Source organism: Geotrypetes seraphini, chromosome 7, assembly GCF_902459505.1.
Source record: "Geotrypetes seraphini chromosome 7, aGeoSer1.1, whole genome shotgun sequence".
Taxonomy (NCBI): Eukaryota; Metazoa; Chordata; class Amphibia; order Gymnophiona; family Dermophiidae; genus Geotrypetes; species Geotrypetes seraphini.
Window position 1 is genome coordinate 28,087,501 of NC_047090.1, and position 19,059 is coordinate 28,106,559.

A 19,059-nucleotide genomic window follows, 5' to 3' on the forward strand; every position below is an offset into this window, starting at 1 on the left:
GAAACATGATGGCAGATAAAAGGCCAAATGGCCCATCCAGTCTACCCATCCACAACATCCACTATCTCCTCCTCTCCCTGAGAGAGCCCACATTGTCCCATGCTGAATTCAGATACTGTCTTCATTTCTACCACCTCCATCGGGAGACTGTTCCACCCTATCTGTAAAGAAGTATTTTCTTATGTTACTCCTGAGCCTATCACCTCTTAACTTCATCCTGTGCCCTCTCCTTCCGGAGTTTTCCTGTACTTTAGCACCACAGAGATATTTAAATGTCTATGGCAGGGGTCTCTAAAGTCCTTCCTCTGCCGAATCCAGGCAGGTTTTTGGGATTTCCCCAATGAATATGCATGAGATCTATGTGCATGTACTGCTATCAATGCATATTCATTGGGGAAATCCCAAAAACCTGACTGGATTCGGCCCTCAAGGAGGGACTTTAGAGACCCCTGGTCTGTCGCATCCCCTCTCTCCTGATTTGGGTTCCTAGGTAGTGGGTTTAGTTGCATGATGGACCACAGAGGATATTGGTAAATGGAGTTCATTCAGGGGAGAAAAAGCTAATTAGTGGAGGCTTCAAGAATTGCAACAGAGCTGACCCCAGGTCCACAGTCTTTCATGAGCAATATTGTGGCGGAGATAGAGACATGTTTGCTCTCTTGTGGGCATAAAGAAAATTGCCGACCTAAAAACTCCAAGCAGTGGTGTAATGTTTGGCAGGAAAAATTAAATGAAAAAGACATGCATATGGGATGATGAAGTCTGAGGGAGCAGTCGGGCGATGAGCAGTCGATATGCACTGACCAGGAGAACTTGGGGTGGTTGTGTCTGATTTCAGAGTAGTGAAACTGTATAGTGAGGTGAGAGCAAGATTCTGAGGGATATTTGGTTGCAGAGAAAGAGGCGTAACCTAACAGAGAAGGAAGTCCTTTCTTTGCTCAAGTCATTGGTGAGATTTCATCTAGAATATTGGGTTCAGTTCTGGTGGTCATAACTTTGAAAAGGATATAGACAGGATGGAGCTGGCGCAGAGAGGCACCAGAATGGTACAGGATCTGTACCAGAAACCTTATAGGAGACTGTTGTGGATTAGGAATTGGTTTAGAGACTGACACAGGGACAAATTGGTCCCCATCCCCGCAGGAACTCAATTTACCCCTCCCGTCCCCATGAGTTTTGTCCCTGTCCCTGTCCCATTCCCGTAAGCTCTGCCTTAACCTCACAAGCCTCAAACACTTATGATTTTAAAGCGTTTGAGGTTTGTGTAGATGAGGATGGAACTGGCAGGAATGTGGCAGGGACAGGAAAAGAACTTGCGGGGACAAGGAAATGTTTCCACCGGGATGGGGAAGAATTTGTTCTCTAAATTGGTTATTGGATAGGGTTAAATGGCCATTTTTCTTAATGAAGGAGGGTAAATTTAATGGAGCGCCACAGAGATCTGTACTGGGACCAGTGCTATTTGACATATTATAAATGATCTGGAAATTAGAACAAGTGAGGTGATTAAATTTGCAGATGACACAAAACTATTCAAAGTTATTAAAACACATGAGAACTGTGAAATATACGGTTGTTGTTTTTTTACAGAAAGGGTGGTAGATGCATGGAATAGTCTCACGGTAGAGGTGGTGGAGACAGACTTTGTCTGAATTCAAGAAAGTATGGGATAGGCATGTGGGATCTCTTAGGGAGAGGAGGAGATAGCGGATGCTGCGGATGGGCAGACTGGATAGGCCATTTGGCTTTTATCGGCCATCTTGTTTTTATGACCTTAGGAAAATGGAAAACTGGACATCCCAATGGCAGATGAAATTTCATGTGGTCAAATGCAAAGTTGACGACAAGACATAGAAGTCCAACAGTTCTGCAGCAGACAGCAAATGACGAAACCAAAAAGGATAACTGCAGAGATGATAATACTTGATTCAGGAACTTTAATGACTGTTTTCCACATTGTGGTTCTCAGTGTTAGAAACCGGGACCCGACACGGTCCATGTTTCGATGAAACTTTTTCCTCAGGGGTCCTAGATGTTTTAAAAACCTCAGTGGTGGAAAACCATTAAAAAATACAGTTCACAGTCATAAGCGCGCAAGATAAAGCCGCGCTGACATTAGAGAGCAGATAGTTGAGCGCAAGACTCCAGCCCGCCGCCATAAAAGTTTATTTTAAAGAGCTCCGATGGGGGGTGTGAGGGGGTAACCTCCCAGTTTACTTAATAGTGTTCGCGCTGCCCTTGTGGGTGGTTCTGGGGGTTCGTAACCCCCCATTATAGAGGAAACTTAACTTTTTCCCTATTTTTTAGGGGAAAAGTTAGTTTTCTGTATAATGTGGGGGTTATGCCCCACACCCCCCCCCCAACGGCAGCGTGAACAGCAGCAAGAACACTATTACGTAAATTGGGGGGTTCCCCCCCCACACCCCCTGTTGGAGCCCTTTTAAAATAAACTTTTACGGTGGCGCGCTGCAGTTTTGCACGCAGTTGTTGGCACGGCTTTGTCTGTCGCGCTTTTGTCCCGTCACCAAAAATACAGCTGAATTGTACTGTGACGGACTGCTCCAGGACCCTTTTTTTAGTCCTGCAACCACAGCTGTTACAATTCAGGAGTTATTAGGAAACGGATAGTAAATAAGACCAAGATAATACCTTTGCATCATTCCACGATGAGACCTCACCTTGAGTATTGCACACCGTTCTGGTTGCCGTATATTTAAAAAAAAAAAAAAAGGTTCAAAGAAGAGTGACCAAAATGATAAAGGGGTATAACCCCTCTCATATGAGGAAAGGCTAAAAAGGGGCTCATCAGCTTTGAAAAGAGATGGTTGAGGGGGGGGGAAATGATTGAGATCTACAAAATCCTGAGTGGTGTAGAATGAGTAAGAGTGAATTGACTTTTCACCCTTACAAAAAGTACAAAAACCAAGGGACACTCGATGAAATTACATGGAAATACTTTTAAAACAAATAGGAAATATTTTTTTTTTTTTTCACTCAAAGAATAGTTAAGCTCTGGAACTCATTGCCGGAGGAGATGCTAACAGTGGTTAGCATAGCTGGGTTTAAGATAGGTTTGGATAAGTTCCTGGAGAAGTCCATAGTCTGCTATTGAGACATACATGCGGGAAGCCACTGCTTGCCATGAATCAGTCGTATGGAATGTCGCTGCTATTTGGGATTCTGCCAGGTACTTGTGGCATGGATTAGCCACTGTGGAAATGTTTGCTTACTAAAAGTTTTAACCGCACTTCAGTTTGTCAACAGCACAGTGTACAAAATATATAAAAACAGGAAATGAAAAGAATGCTATATAAAATAGGAAAGCAAAGAAAAAAAAAATCGAGAGGGAGAGCAGAAATGAAAATTTTGTAAATGAATTATATCTAAGGGCTCTTTTTACTAAGGTGCCCTAACGGTTTTAGCGCGCGCTACGTGGCTAGAACTAACGCCAGCTCAGTGCTGGCGTTAAGGTCTAGCGCGCACAGCAATTCAGCACGCGCTATTCCGTGCGTTAAAGCCCTAACACAGCTTTGTAAAAGGAGCCCTAAGTAATCTCCAATCTAAAAAGGAGATGATTTTGTTTAAGTAGTTGCCAAAAAATAGGATCCCACTTTGCCAAACTTCTCATAAAAATGCTAAACCAAAAAGATGCGTCTTAACCATTGATCTGAATTTTACATAAGATAATGCGGAACGATTCGGAACTGGGGGAGAATTCCACAGGCGAGGAGCTGCTGCAAACAGGCAGACTTTTGTGTCGATGCCAAACGCATCAAATGAATAATAATAATAATTTTTATTTTGTATACCGCCATACCCAGGGAGTTCTAGGCGGTTCACAACAGATAGATTCAGTACAAACAGTGCAGTTGACAACAAAACGAGCAAAGCAATTATAAACAGTAACATGCTGGTTATACGTCTACAATTTAAGTAAAGGGAGCAAAAAAAAAAAATACATGCAACATATACAAAGAGAATAAAGTACAATAAGTACAAGGAATAAGGACATGCATAAGTGCATGCAGCAGTAAGTACATGCAGCAAAATACATGTAATAGATACAATAAGTACGTGCAGGAGAACTGTATACACGCCATGAGGAAAGAGCCGATAAGGAAAAAGTATGCAAGCCGTAAGGAGGGAGCCACAGTCTTAGAAGCGTGAGAGGGGTAGGTCATGTGGTATGGTCGGGATTCGGACTGTTGAATAGCTGAGTTTTAATTTGCTTTCTAAAATTGAGATATGAAGAGGCATCGAGTATAGTTTGGGCGAGCCATGAATTTAGTTTAGCCGCTTGAAAGGAGAAGGTTCTTTCGAAGAATCTTTTCAAGGGGGCACGATTTTAGTGAGGGAAAAGCAAACAGGTTTATTCTGCGGGAGCTCATGTTGTTGTTGCTCAGGTTGAAGTGAGGGTAAAGATAATCCGGCGACATACCAAATACTGTTTTATAGCAGATGCATGAGAACTTAAATAGAACAGCAGGCAAAGCCAGTTGGTGAGCAGTCGATGAACGTAGGCTACGAGAAGGCTTATAGGGAGCTAATAATTTTCCTAAGTAGTCTGGTTGACCTGATTGTAATGCTTTATATGCAAGCGTTAAAGCCTTATGCATAAGGTGAAATTTAATGGGAAACCAATGGTACTCCTTAAAAAAGGAGAAATGTGATCATATCTCTGAGCATTAACAAGGACACTGATAGCAGCATGAAACTAGGCTAGATGGACTACTGGTGTAACCCAGTATGGGCAACTGAATGGGGGGTGGGAGGGGTGGTAAATGCAGCCATGCTGTTGGTAGTGCAGTGGCTCCTTTGTAATCTAGTGAGATGGAAGTGGTAACCTCCACGCCTTCCTGCCTAGCTCTGTTAAAATAACAGTTATGACCTCTTAGCAGCAATCTCGCAGTACTTCCAAGGGTCAGCTTCCATATAAGAAATGATGTCTTCCTTTTATAATGGCAGGATGACCCTAGTTTTAGTACCACAAGACTACCACTAGGGGTCATCAATGTCTTCCTGATATCTGGAGCTGGGCAGGAGTGGAGGGGCTGCTCGTGACCTGGCTCACCCTGCTCAACTTGAATGTCAGGTAACCTATGGGTGAGTCCCGGGTAGGCGTAACTGCTTCCACATCTGCTTATTTGACAGAGGGGGGTTCAACTCAAATGACACGCAACGGTAAGTAACGCAGGTACATTTACTGCAGTTGCCCTGTGGACCATTAAAAGCAGAGCAGATGTGGAGCATGCCCCTCCTTCATTTACCATATAGACTTTACACATTCCATACCTTAACTGTGAAAGTTCACGTGCAGTAAATGTTAACTTACCCTCGCTATGCCACTGTACTTCACAGCATGTTAAGTGGCACCTGGGGCGATGGTGCCCCCCCTCCTCCGCCCTCTTCTCCGTCCCCTACACTCCTTCCCGACCCCACCTGCCGTGCGTGCCCCCTTCCCCCGTACCTTTATAATTTTCCAGATGTGAGCAACCTCACGAACTTGCTGCCCGTGTCGCGTCAGCTATCCCTCTGACGTCACTTCCTAGGCACAGAGAGAGGTGACACCGACACGTGTGTGGCAGGGGAGGTCAGGAAAGGGGGGGTGGCAGAAAGGAGGATGGGTGCCTTTGCCCTTTACAAAGACCGCCCCCACACACCCCCCTTACTATGCCAGTGGTAAAGTACAGTGTTCCCCCGCGAATCACGGACTCGCTCATTCGCGGTCTGCTCCGACCGCCTCTTCCTGTCGTAAAGTCGGGCTACACCAATCAGGAGCTGTGTGTCGAAGCAGCTCCAGATTGGTGTAGCCTGACTTTACTACAGGAAGAGGAGGAGTAGACCGTGAGTGATTTTCTTCACCCACTGGCACTCCAGCTGCCCTCTCCTTTTAAGCAGGCGGTAGATTTTCCGGTGCGTGCGCTAAAAACGCTAGCGCAGCTTTGTTAAAGGAGCCCTAAATTGTTCAAATGCTTTTGTAATTGTTCCTGTAACTAGCTCTTGCCTTTTTCAAGGCAAGAATCTGTGGTAGATTTTGGGTTTATTTCCGAATTTAAACTAACAATATTTCTCCTTTGTTTACTCCAAAATGTTTATTGAGATTTGTGTGTGTGTGTGTTTTTTGTTACAGGCAGGTGACAGGTCACTATCAAATGTAAGTACTTTTATTCTTTCTTCTGTTTTTTATCTCCAACTTAAAATTCTTAAAAGATATGAATAATTTTGGCTTGAGTTTACTTTAATATATCTCTGAAAGGAACCAAAATAACATTTTACAAAGGTTTTAAGGAGAATAAATTCTGAGATCAGAAAACAGTATGAAATTATGTTTGGAAGATAATATGTTAATTTCCCACATTAAGATTGGTGCGACTGTTATCTGTAGCGGGGTGTAAAGCTGTGGAATACCCCTGCCAGGAATTTTACGTTTGTGTGTTGCTAGAATGAATTTTAAGAAAATGTTAAACTCAGCTGTTTTGTAAGGCGCTTTTGAGTTGAAATTTTATATTCAAACTGGATTTGAAGGTTTCTGATTATCGACCATTTTTAAGAGAGTTGTTTTTTTTAACAACTGAACTATGTATGTTTAACATTTTATGCTTGTTACTATGGAAACCGTATAGGTAATATACAGTATATAAATTTTTTTAATAAATCCTTTGTCAAAGACTGACTGCCCAGACGTCAAACCTCTCTGCTTCCTATAAGTAACCAGTGGGACTTATTAACAAAATATGGCATGTCTGGGTGGTCAGTCCGTTACAAGGCTGGCTCCTCCTATGTCCAAATGCAGACCATTTGGGCATTTCCAACATGGATGTTTTTAGATCGAAAATCAGATACAACTTTGGACATTTTGGCGGCCTGGACATCCAAGTAGATGATTTTTCCCCAAAAAATATATTTCGATGTTTAGCAGTTCACCGTTCAAAAATGGTTGCTTGGACATTTCCAATTTTGGACGTTTTTGCGATTCATTAAATGGGAGTGAGATCAGATGATTGAAAGCTATGATATCAGGATCTGGCTCTGAAATCACAGTGCGTTAAGAGATCCAATGATCCCTTTTGAAAGCTATTCTGACTTTTCGTTCTCCTTTGAAAAAAAAATTTTCACTAAAGCCCCCCTTTCTATCGAGCCGCATTAGGAATTCTATGAGCGTCGAAGCATTTACCATAATGGCTTTAGAATACATTGAATAGTAATCAGGTTCTCAAGTATTTTTGACACAAAAGCTTTATGTACAAAGACCAGTAGATCAAATAGAAGTACTGGAGACCCAAGGTGGACAGTTCTGAGCAGCAGGTGTGACTTATGTTTTTTTTTTTTACTCGACCTTTGAGTTAGGACAGGTCATTCTGGCAACAATTCTGTAAATTAGTTAACTCATTTTAGGTGGCGTAATGCCAATTCTGTAACATCTTAAGGGCGTGTCTAAGTTGTATTAGAATATTAGTGCAAAACTGCATTGGTGCGCCAAAGGTTAGGTGTGCCTACTTACAAAAATGGCTGTTGTGGGAAGTCACGACGGCCATTTTGTCTGCTGAGCCCACTTAGGCAGGAATGACTGGGGATCGCTCCTGCCCCAAAAAGTTCACTAGACCACCAGGGCTTGTAAGGTAGGCCCAGGGAGCCAAGGGTGGTGGGAGGGCAGAGTTTGTGATTGGAGGGGGGGGGAGTTTGCCCTCCGCAGTGGAGAGGTGGGTGCAGTGATTTTAGTTTCAGCCTAAACAGAGTGGTGAATTTTGGCCGCAGGTTCAGTTTCATTCAAAACCAAAAACCCTGGTTTTGGTCATCCTGTACCTTGAACTGTGTCTACGATTTTTAACATTAGCTATACTGTGGTTATTTAATTCTGACATGCGGCTGATCCTTTTGTGTTTTTGGTTTAATATTGTGGATTGTTTTGAAATTCTTCACTGACCTCATGATTTAAGAGTTGATTGATTGAGCTTTCTTTTGTGTGGTTTTGTCTTAGGTCATAGCACATGAGATTGCTCACAGCTGGACAGGAAACCTTGTAACAAACAAAACTTGGGAGCATTTTTGGTATGTATCTACTTAGGTTCACTTCTTTCCTACGCTTAACAATGATCAGGATGGATTAACCTTAAATGACCCGAAAGGGTGTTGGCTATTTCCTCTGAAGGCTTAGGCTTCCCACAAGACTGAATAGTTGTGTAATACGGCTGGAATGTTTTTTTCCTCACTACTTCCTTGCCCAAAACTTTCACTTTGTGCTGATTTTCTAATGTGTCTATTCTGCAGTCCTGCAATAAGTTACACATTTTTGGTAAACAGGTGATGACATAGAAATCCAAGGCAGATGGAACATCACTTGCTCTACCTCAGCTTGTCTGTGTGAGTGAAGCTTGTCTGTGTGAGTGAATACACGCTTAGCCAGTATTTCCCAAGTCGGTCCTAGAATACCTCCTTGCCAGTCAGGTTTTCAGGATATCTAAACTAAACTAAACTAAAGCTTAACTTTGTATACCGAATCATCATTCTGAGAAGGCTCGACTCAGTTTACAGCAATTAAATAAACAGGGAATGATTTACAAATGATAAAAGATAATAGGAAGATTTCAAAAGAATTAATTTTCAAAATGTTTGGCAAATAGAGTAGTTTTTAAAGATTTACAGAAAAATTGAAACAAACTGGAACTCCTTAAAAAAATAAAAAGGGGAGATCATTCCAGAGTTGAGAGAGTTTAAAGACCAAAGATTGACTGAAGATCTTGACTCCTTTAATCCCTTTTTTTAGAAGGAAGGGAGAATTTAAATTGCTGGATACCTCTTGCAAAGGAGAATCGATAAACATTCGAAATAAAGGAATAAGAGGATTAAAGATACCATGTAGAATTTTAAAAGAAATACAAGCGCATTTCAGTTGAATTCTAAAATAAACCAGGAGCCAATGAAGACTCTGAAGGAAAGGGGTCACATGGTCAAATTTACGTTTTCCAAAGATCAGCTTCGCAGCAGTATTCTGGATATCTACAATGAATATGTATAAATTAATTTGCATACAATGTCTCCAATGTACTGCGTCCAATATTGGTCGCCGTACCTTAAGGATATGGCGCTACTCGAGAGGGTTCAGAGGAGAGCGACACGTTTGATAAAAGGGATGGAAAACCTTTCATACGCTGAGAGATTGGAGAAACTGGGTCTCTTTTCCCTGGAGAAGAGGAGACTTAGAGGGGATATGATAGAGACTTACAAGATCATGAAGGGCATAGAGAGAGTAGAGAGGGACAGATTCTTCAAACTTTCGAAAAATAAAAGAACAAGAGGGCATTCGGAAAAGTTGAAAGGGGACAGATTCAAAACGAATGCTAGGAAGTTCTTCTTTACCCAACGTGTGGTGGACACCTGGAATGCGCTTCCAGAGGACGTAATAGGGCAGAGTACGGTACTGGGGTTTAAGAAAGGATTGGACAGTTTCCTGCTGGAAAAGGGGATAGAGGGGTATAGATAGAGGATTACTGCGCAGGTCCTGGACCTGTTGGGCCGCCACGTGAGCGGACTGCTGGGTGCGATGGATCTCAGGTCTGACCCAGCGGAGGCATTGCTTATGTTCAATGTATGCCAATAAATCTCTTTCGTTCATGTGTTACCAATTAGTACAAACAGGGCTTTAAATCACTTAAAAAGGCTTCAGCTAACTCAACAATAAATACCTACTAACTGTAAGACACCTTCTATTGCACTTACCATGTTTGTTTTTTATTACCACAGAATAAATATATTTATACCACACTGATTTACATAACATATTACCAAACCACACTCTTTGTGAACACATCGCACTACCACAACTGTTTTCTTTATAAGCTAGCTCAACAAGAATGCCCCATTGGGCCAGAAAACCTGGACTAACACAGGGCCGTGTTTTGCTGGATCAGCGTCTTCAGGAGCCACGACTGCTTCAGGTTTTCCCTGAGTTATTTCACCCCTTATCATAATTATCATATAACAGCAGCAGCATGCGGTTCAAAACCTGTGTTTAGTTTGGAGGAGGAGAGAGTTGCTACTGAGGTTTTGAACCACAAGCTGCTGCTATATGATAACTATAAGAGAGCATTAAAAAGATATGGGTGAAGGGAAAGGACGTAAGTGCATGCGGTAGTGGGGGGCGGGAAAGGGGCGGAGAGGAGGACGGGTACAGTGCCCCCACCAAGATGGCACCCAGGGCAGACCGCCTCCCCCCTTCTCCTTACTATTCCACTGTTCAGGACCCCTGGATGGTACTAAATCCGTCTATTCTGCAGTCATGTAACTTATTACAGATTTTTCGTAAACGTACATTAATTCATGCTTTTGTACTATCCAAGTTAGATTATGGCAATTTAGTATATGCAGGCATAGGAACAAGACAACTAAAGTGCTTTCAAACATAAGAACATAAGCAATGCCTCTACTGGGTCAGACCTGAGGTCCATCGTGCCCAGCAGTCCGTTCACGCGGCGACCCAACAGGTCCAGGACCTGTGCAGTAATCCTCTATCTATACCCCTTTATCCCCTTTTCCAGCAGGAAATTGTCCAATCCTTTCTTGATCCCCAGTATCGTACTCTGCCCTATTACGCTCTCTGGAAGCGCATTCCAGGTGTCCACCACACGTTGGGTAAAGAAGAACTTCCTAGCATTCGTTTTGAATCTGTCCCCTTTCAACTTTTCTGAATGCCCTCTTGTTCTTTTATTATTCGAAAGTTTGAAGAATCTGTCCCTCTACTCTCTCTGTGCTGTTCATGATCTTATAAGTCTCTATCATATCCCTTCTAAGTCTCCTCTTCTCCAGGGAAAAGAGACCCAGGTTCTCCAATCTCTCAGCGTATGAAAGATTTTCCATCCCCTTTATCAGAGGCGTCGCTCTCCTCTGAACCCTCTCGAATAATGCCATGTCCTTCTTAAGGTACGGCGACCAATATTGGACACAGTACTCCAGATTCGGACGCACCATCGCCCGATACAACGGCAGGATAACTTCTTTTGTTCTGGTTGTAATACCCTTCTTGATTATGCCTAGCGTTCTGTTTGCTTTCTTAGCGGCTGCTGCGCACTGTGCCGTCGGCTTCATTGTCATGTCCACCATTATCCCCAAGTCCCTTTCTTGGGCACTCTCATTCAATAACATCCCTCCCATCATATAGGTGTACCTTGGGTTTGTGTTTCCCACATATAATACTTTACATTTCTCAACGTTGAACTTCATCTGCCATCTCGTCGCCCATTCCCCTAGTTTGTTCAAGTCCCTTTGCAATTCTTCGCAGTCCTCTTTAGTACGAGCTCCACTAAATAGTTTGGTGTCGTCTGCAAATTTTATTATTTCGCACTTCATCCCTGTACGAAATAATAAAACAGTGCTGCGATTCCACTCCTAGGCCGTGCATTTATTTGTGATCATGTGACACCTTTGTATCTGAAATTCCATTGGTTGCCAATGGAATTTAAGATCTTAATGTTGGCGCATAGAGCATTATTTGAGTTGCAACCAATAACTTTCTAACTTGAGGTTATTTTATGCACCGAGGCGTCTATTACGATCTTTGAATGATAAGAGGGTAGCCGTTCCCCATATTTCGAAGACTCATCTTGCCTCAACTAGAGATTGTGCATTCTTTTATTTAGTTCCAAGGCTATGGAACAGTTTGCCTATAGAAGAATTGTATACAGTACTTCCCTGAAATTCTCGGGGGTTCCATTATAGGAACCCCCGTGAATTTTGAAAAACCGCAAGTGCGGTTTTTCGCCTGTCAAAGGCAGGAGAGGGCAGCTGGTGCACCGGCAGGTGAAGAAAATCACTCGTGGTCTGTTCTGATCGCCTCTTCCTGTAGTAAAGTTGGGCCACCAATCAGGAGCTGCTTTGACACGCTGCTTTGATACTACAGGAAGAGGCGATCGGAGCAGACCACGAATGAGCAAGTCTGATTCGCAAACCGCGAATGAGCGGGGGAACACTAAATTTTAAGACATTTAAAAGCACATTGTTTTCAATTGGCTTTTTTAAATTGAAGAAATGTGGGACTGCAGCCTGTACTTATTCATTTATTTTTAATAAAATTTTTAGTCTTAATTTTTTATTATCAATATTTTGATTGTTATGGAATATTATGTATTTAGGGGGAAAAAAAATTTTCTTTTTCCTGTTCTTTCCTTTTCTATTTGGAATGGAGGTCTTTTCAAAATTGTTTTGTATTTCGTATGGTCAACTGTTTGGATCCTATTTGGCTATTTATGCGGTATATAAAGTTTTTTTGAGGCAAACTGGTCCCAGTTGTATTTTCATGGATTTTAGTTTCCGTATCACCCTCTGTAGTCACAAGACTTTATTTGGCCTTGGCTCGCCTCCTTTTTCCTTTGACATCTTCTTGTTTTTCCTTCAGGTTAAATGAGGGACATACAGTTTATCTGGAGCGGCGGATTGGTGGCTGCCTCTTCAATGAGCAGTTCAGACATTTCCAAGCTGTGGGAGGCTGGAAGGAGCTGAAGGAATCAGTGAGTTTGTCAAGAGATTACCCAAAATGTACTTTTGAGAGAGGAATCAAGTCTCATGATTTTTCTCGAGCACCCTCGTGGATCCTGCAGTAAAACCTTGGTGCTCTGTCAGTGGCGTAGCTAGGGTGAGAGGCGCCCCTCCCCCGCACTCATCTCCACCCCCTCCCCCTGCCGTGCCCATTTCCAGTGCTCACATTTTGTGCCTTTTGGAGGCTTTATGTGGGCTGGTCAAGCTTTTTATGATTTTCCACATTTGTAAAAGTCATGTACTTAACAACTTGGTTCCCTGAGGAAGGCGTGTTTGCCAAAACAGGGCCTGGGTTGGGTCCATTCATGACGAGTGTGGATTTGTATTTTAAAAGGATTTATTGAACCAAAAGGATTTATTGAATAAAAAACATCGAGAACATTGAATTTCCACAGTCCTATTTGTTTGGCAAGGTGATACTCCAGGACTGACTTGGGAAATGCTGGTGTAGACTAGATGCCAAGACTGTGGCCCTTAGTTTAGAACAATGGATCTCAAATCAGTCCTTGGACTCATCTAATGAATATGCATGAAATATCTATTTTAAAAAAAACTGTTAATCACATGTGGAGATCTACACTACATCTGTAATTCAAGGCATGCCACAAATCTAGAAGTATATTCCCCATTTTACAAGGGGAATGTAGGTCATCATCCTTCACACATACCCTGAGGCATGCAAAAATGCCAGCTTGAAGGGGCAGGTGCAAAGACCAATACTATCCACTCCACACTACCCACTGCAAATCATATTCCACACCCCCCTCCCCCGTAGTGTTATAGCAGGGCATGAGCAATCCCCATTTGCTCTTGCTCATTTCAGCTCTGGGTTCAAAAATGTGCCTTCTCCCCCCCCTAGTGGTAGTCTTACAGTATTACTGCTATAGGTCAAGCTGCCAACTTGGGGGTTGGGGGGTTATTTGCTGGGGAGCCCATCAGATGAGATCTTGATGTGGGGGTGTCATGTGGTAGAGTATTGGGTATTGATATAAGAGGGAGTGTATCAGATTGGTCTAATGTTGAGATCAATGCTATTGGTGGGGGTGGCTGAGAGCGATCAAAGCTGTCCAGAGCACGCTAACAAGATTCACTTGGCTTTAAGGAATGACTTCAAGATTTAATATCTTAACTGACCTTTGAGTACTGACTAGAGATTTCTTGTACGTGGAAGAGACTTGGAGGGAGGTGAATATTTTCAAAAAATTTCATCATTGTTGGTGTTTGTCAATATTTCTTACTTGTTTGTTTGAAAACATCCATTGTCCTATTGTTCTTTGGCTTGGTAATAAGGATATTTCAAATTAAAAAGTTGTTTCCATGAACAACAGGATGCTTCTTGCTCCCTTTCCCCCATATGCAGCTTTTTAAAATTGCTATTCCTACAAATATAGTTGCAATCCTGCACTTCCTTAAAGGTATTTAATAAGGGATTCCACATCTGTCAGCACCTCTGTAAAATACAGGGAGTTGGGTATATCTTAATTTTCCTTCTCCACAATCTTTCTAAAATGGGCCTTCACATCACACACAGATTTTACTGGTAACTTGAAGCTGAAAACAGATTTTTCCCTGTCCCTGCGGGAACTCGTTTTCCCGTCCCATCCCCACGAGTTCTTTTCCTGTTCCTGCCCCATTCCTGCAAGCTCTGTCCTCATCTGCACAAGCCTCAAACACTTTAAAATCATAAGTAGCAACATTCTAGAGCTCAGATTGTGATGTCATAATGCCTCATTCCACCAATGCCTAAGCTCCATCCTCATCTGCACAAGCCTCAAACCCTTTAAAACCATAAGTAGCAACATTCTAGAGCTCAGATTGTGATGTCATAATGCCTCATTCCACCAATGCCTAAGCTCTGTCCTCGTCTGCACAAGCCTCGAACCCTTTAAAACCATAAGTAGCAACATTCTAGAGCTCAGATTGTGATGTCATAATGCCTCATTCCACCAATGCCTAAGCTCTGTCCTCGTCTGCACAAGCCTCGAACCCTTTAAAACCATAAGTAGCAACATTCTAGAGCTCAGCTTGTGATGTCATAATGCCTCATTCCACCAATGCCTAAGCTCTGTCCTCGTCTGCACAAGCCTCGAACCCTTTAAAACCATAAGTAGCAACATTCTAGAGCTCAGCTTGTGATGTCATAATGCCTCATTCCACCAATGCCTAAGCTCCGTCCTCGTCTGCACAAGCCTCGAACCCTTTAAAACCATAAGTAGCAACATTCTAGAGCTCAGCTTGTGATGTCATAATGCCTCATTCCACCAATGCCTAAGCTCCGTCCTCATCTGCACAAGCCTCAAACACTTTAAAATCATATGTGTTCAAGGCTTGTGCAGTTAAGGCAGAGCTTACAGGAATGGGACAGGGGACAGCTACAAAACTCACGGGGGCAGGACGAGGAAATTGAGTTCCTGCAGGACCGGGGACAAATGTCTCTGTGTCATTCTCTATGGGCTAGATGGACCATTGGTCTGACCCAGTATGAGAATTCTTATGTTCTTAAGTATAAGACAGTCAAGCCATTGTGCCATCACTGATGAGATTGGTTCTTAGGCATTGGTGGAATGAGGCTTTATGACTTCACAATCTCAGTTCTGGAATGTTGCTACTATTTGGGTTTCTACCAGGTACTTGTGACCTAGATTGGCCACTGTTGGAAACAGGAGAATGACATGGGGAAAAATTTTTGCCCCGTCCCCGCGGAAACTCATTGTCCCATCCTTTTCCTGTACCTGCCCCATTCCTGTAAGCTCTGTCTTCATCTGCACAAGCCTCAAATACTTTAAAATCATAAGTGTTCGAAGTTTGTATGGTTAAGGCTGAGCTTACAGGAATGGGGCAGGGACAAAACTCACGGGGACAAATTTGTTCCCGTGTCATTGTCTAGTTGAAAACAGAAGATACACTCGTGCAATTTCCCTAAACTTGTAGGAGTCTGATTAGCATATAAATGAATGTGGATACACATAGTTGCCCTCGATATTGCCAGAATAGTCATTTGTTAATACTGTGTTCAAGACTAAGGTAATGACCAGCCTAGTCTAGATGTTGGTAGTTCCTACCTTCTTGTTCATGGTCGAAGTCCAGTAAGTCTGTGCTCTGATTTTCAGTGAATCCCGCCTGTAACCTGTCTATTTTGTTTTCTGGGATAGGTGGGAACCTTTGGTGCCACCAACGTTCTCACCAACCTAATCCCCAGCCTGAAAGACGTGGACCCCGATGTGGCTTATTCTTCTGTCCCATACGAGAAAGGCTTTGCTCTACTCTTCTATCTTGAGCAGCTTCTTGGAGGACCTGGTAAGGACATTTGCGACACGTGCTTCTTATTTTTGTGTGCGGCGTTTTTATTTTTTATTTTTTTAAAGTAAACAATTTTTATTGACGATAACCGATAAATGCACAACAGTGAATTCCCAAAGCAGTCATCAACTGCGAATACAAATAAAATAAAATGCATTAATGAAATGTCCAGAATCTGTAGTCAAAAAACACGTTTTCCAATAGAGAATTTCATAGGAAAAGAAAATGAAAAGACCCCCATATTCCTTCCTCCCCCCCCCAAAAAAAAAAAAAAAACTTCCCATGCTGCTCTTTTTTAATATAAAGACAAATGGGTTCATTGCAGTCTGCCGGGTTTCTCCCAGTTTTCCCTGCTGGCGTTGACCAAAGCCCTTTGTTTTGGTTGTCACTTAGATGTCTTTGTGGGATTTCTGAAGGCATACCTTCATGCGTTTGCCTACAAGAGTGTGGTTACCGATGATTGGAAGAACTTCCTTTACTCCTACTTTAAAGATAAGGTAAGAGAACTTTTTAACACCTTTCAGAAGGTTCTACCTATGTAGAGGGTGAGGATTCACAGAATAAATTCTAACGCTAACATAGTACAGAGTGCAGAGTTTTGTTTTTCACAGTGGATTTGTGTGCATGTTTGATCGTCGCTTGACTTGGCAGTATGGGCCCGATTTTCTATAGTGCGCCTACACTGTAGGCATGCGCAGGTGCGTGGTTGTCAATCAGCCACTAGGCACATGTAGTAGAATTGCGCCTACAATTTAGTATAGGCACGTGAAATGTAGGCCATTTCGCAGTCCTACGTTTCAGAGGTCCACCTCGCACATTCAAAGGCGCATAGAGGCGCCTAAGCATGTGTAAGGCAACTTCCGGCACAAACCACGCCTCCGCCTGCCTTATGTGTCCTTAGGCATCGCTATGTGCCTTTGTACATGCAAGGTAGGTGCATTAGTACAGCGCGCCTAATTTTGTTAAGTTTTTGTTTTTGTTTTTTTTGTTTTGTGTTTTGTTTTTGTTTTTTTTAACTTCTATGGTGATAAAATCTCCAGATCCATCAACCAGAGTAGTACATTGTTTAACATGTGGCACTCCTTAACCTCTAAAAACGACTCCACCATTCCCCCCTCCTCCCCATCAGCAGATGACCTAGCAAAATTCTTTAACGAAAAGATCGCTACCATAAGAAACTCCTTCCAACCAGCAGTCTCTTACAATTCTCTGGCTCCCAGTGACTCTAACCCAGAGGTCTCAAAGTCCCTCCTTGAGGGCTGCAATCCAGTTGGGTTTTCAGGATTTCCCCAATGAATATGCATGAGATCTGTGTGCATGCCCTGCTTTCAATGCATAGTCATTGGGGAAATCCTGAAAACCCGACTGGATTGCGGCCCTCAAGGAAGGGACTTTGAGATCCCTGCTCTAACCCTACCCCAGCAGACAGATCCTGGACTGTCTTTGATCACGTATCCGAATCCCAGATCTTTAAACTCTGCCTCAAACTGAAATCCTACAAATGTGCCCTTGACCCATACCCATCCTACCTATACGAGAAAATTCCCGTGCAGCCAATCTTGACCCTTCCTCACCTTCTAACTATCGTCCCATAGCAAATATCCCTCTCCTGACCAAAATGCTACAGGTCATCATATCTACCCAACTCTCATGTTACCTAGAGAGATTCTCCATTCTCTTACCTTACCAATATGGCTTCAGACCCAACTTCAGCACCGAATCCCTTCTGGCCTCATTAATTTCAAAGGTGCAACAACTACATTCTCGTAATAGTTTGCTGTCCTATTACAATTCAATCTTTCTGCAGCTTTTGATGTTGTCCGCTATGATATTCTAATTTATCAACTTTCCAAGATAGGCATTGACTCCACAGTTTTAGAGTGGTTCTCGAAATTCTTACGATCCCACTCCTACACTGTTAACACAAATGGCACCACATCCTCTCCTTGGAAACCGATTTGCGGAGTCCCGCAAGGATCAACTCTATCCCCTATTCTCTTCAACATCTATTTGTCTTCCCTGAAACTCTTCCATCTATCTTCCCTTGAAACATTCTATACATATGCTGAGAAGGACTCTAACCTTATCAACCGCATAACGAAACTCCAATCTTGGTCCCTCACAGTACAAATGAAACTGAATGAGTCCAAAACGAAACTACTCTGGCTCGGTCCAAAATTAGAACTGCTACCCACCCTCATCTCACTGCCTTCTGGCACCACACTGCAGCTCGAGTTCTCAAGCAAAGTTCTAGGCATCATTATTGACTCTTCTTTTTCCTTCATTGACCATCTCAACTCCTTGGAGTCATGCTTTCTCAGCCTTCACATGCTGAGGAAAGTTAGATCCTGCTTCCACCAGCAACATTTTGCCGTTCTTGTACAATCTATCATCCTCTCCAGACTAGACTACTGTAACTCCATCTATTTAAGTCTAACCAAAAAAAGTCTTCAGACTTCAGCGGATTCAGAACACTGCGGCCAAGCTGATCTTCGCAAAAAGCAAATTCGTTCATGTTTCCCCACTTCTGTCCAAACTTCACTGGCTTCCAGTAATTTCAAGGGTTCACTTTAAATGCGCCTGCCTAGCTTTTAAGATCCTACATGGCATCCTCCCTCCCCTAATTCCACTATCTTGGAACTCCTTGAGTCCTGATTCCACCAGATCCACCCAAAAACTTAAACTATCCTTCCCCTCGCTAAAAGGTATCCTCTATGCGGGAAAATTAGGGAAATCTCTCTTCTTCAGAATCACAGAGCTTTGGAATAACCTTACTCCCCCACTACAGAATATGGCTCCTTACAGCTATTCTGAAAGCGTCTGAAAACTAGGCTATTCTCAAAAATGTAATGCTCTCTTCCCCCCTATACTCAACCTCCAACCCCATTATGTTGTTCTTTCCTTACATTAAGCTCTTGTAAACCGTGCCGAACTCCATAATTATGGAGAGGATGCGGTATATAAACTTAAGGTTTAGTTTAGTTTAACGTGCTCTGCCATTGGCTAATTAGGCAGCGGTAGCGTACTTTCCACCACCTATCTTTAGCATGCACTATAGAGAATCTGGCTGTATGTTTCTTTTGGGTTTCCAGTTTAATCAGAAAGCAACTTCTGTTGGGCTATGGTTTCATGAATCTTCATTCACATTATGTGGGATGAGTTTTCTCCTGTTTATCTCCCAAATCAGCCCAGCCATCTTAATGACGGTTCTTGGTCAAGGGCCAAAAACCT

The 19,059-nt window shown here is 42.8% G+C and overlaps 1 protein-coding gene across 1 annotated transcript in view; it reads left to right on the forward strand.

Annotated features, from left to right (window-relative positions):
- LTA4H (leukotriene A4 hydrolase) overlaps positions 1-19,059 on the forward strand; it is a 107,033-nt gene that overhangs the window by 53,224 nt on the left and 34,750 nt on the right. Inside the window, exons 9-13 of the mRNA XM_033951999.1 lie at positions 6,131-6,154; positions 7,979-8,049; positions 12,389-12,500; positions 15,681-15,825; positions 16,222-16,325. Of these exons, the coding sequence (XP_033807890.1) occupies positions 6,131-6,154; positions 7,979-8,049; positions 12,389-12,500; positions 15,681-15,825; positions 16,222-16,325 (456 nt within the window). The remainder of the gene's footprint in view (positions 1-6,130; positions 6,155-7,978; positions 8,050-12,388; positions 12,501-15,680; positions 15,826-16,221; positions 16,326-19,059) is intronic.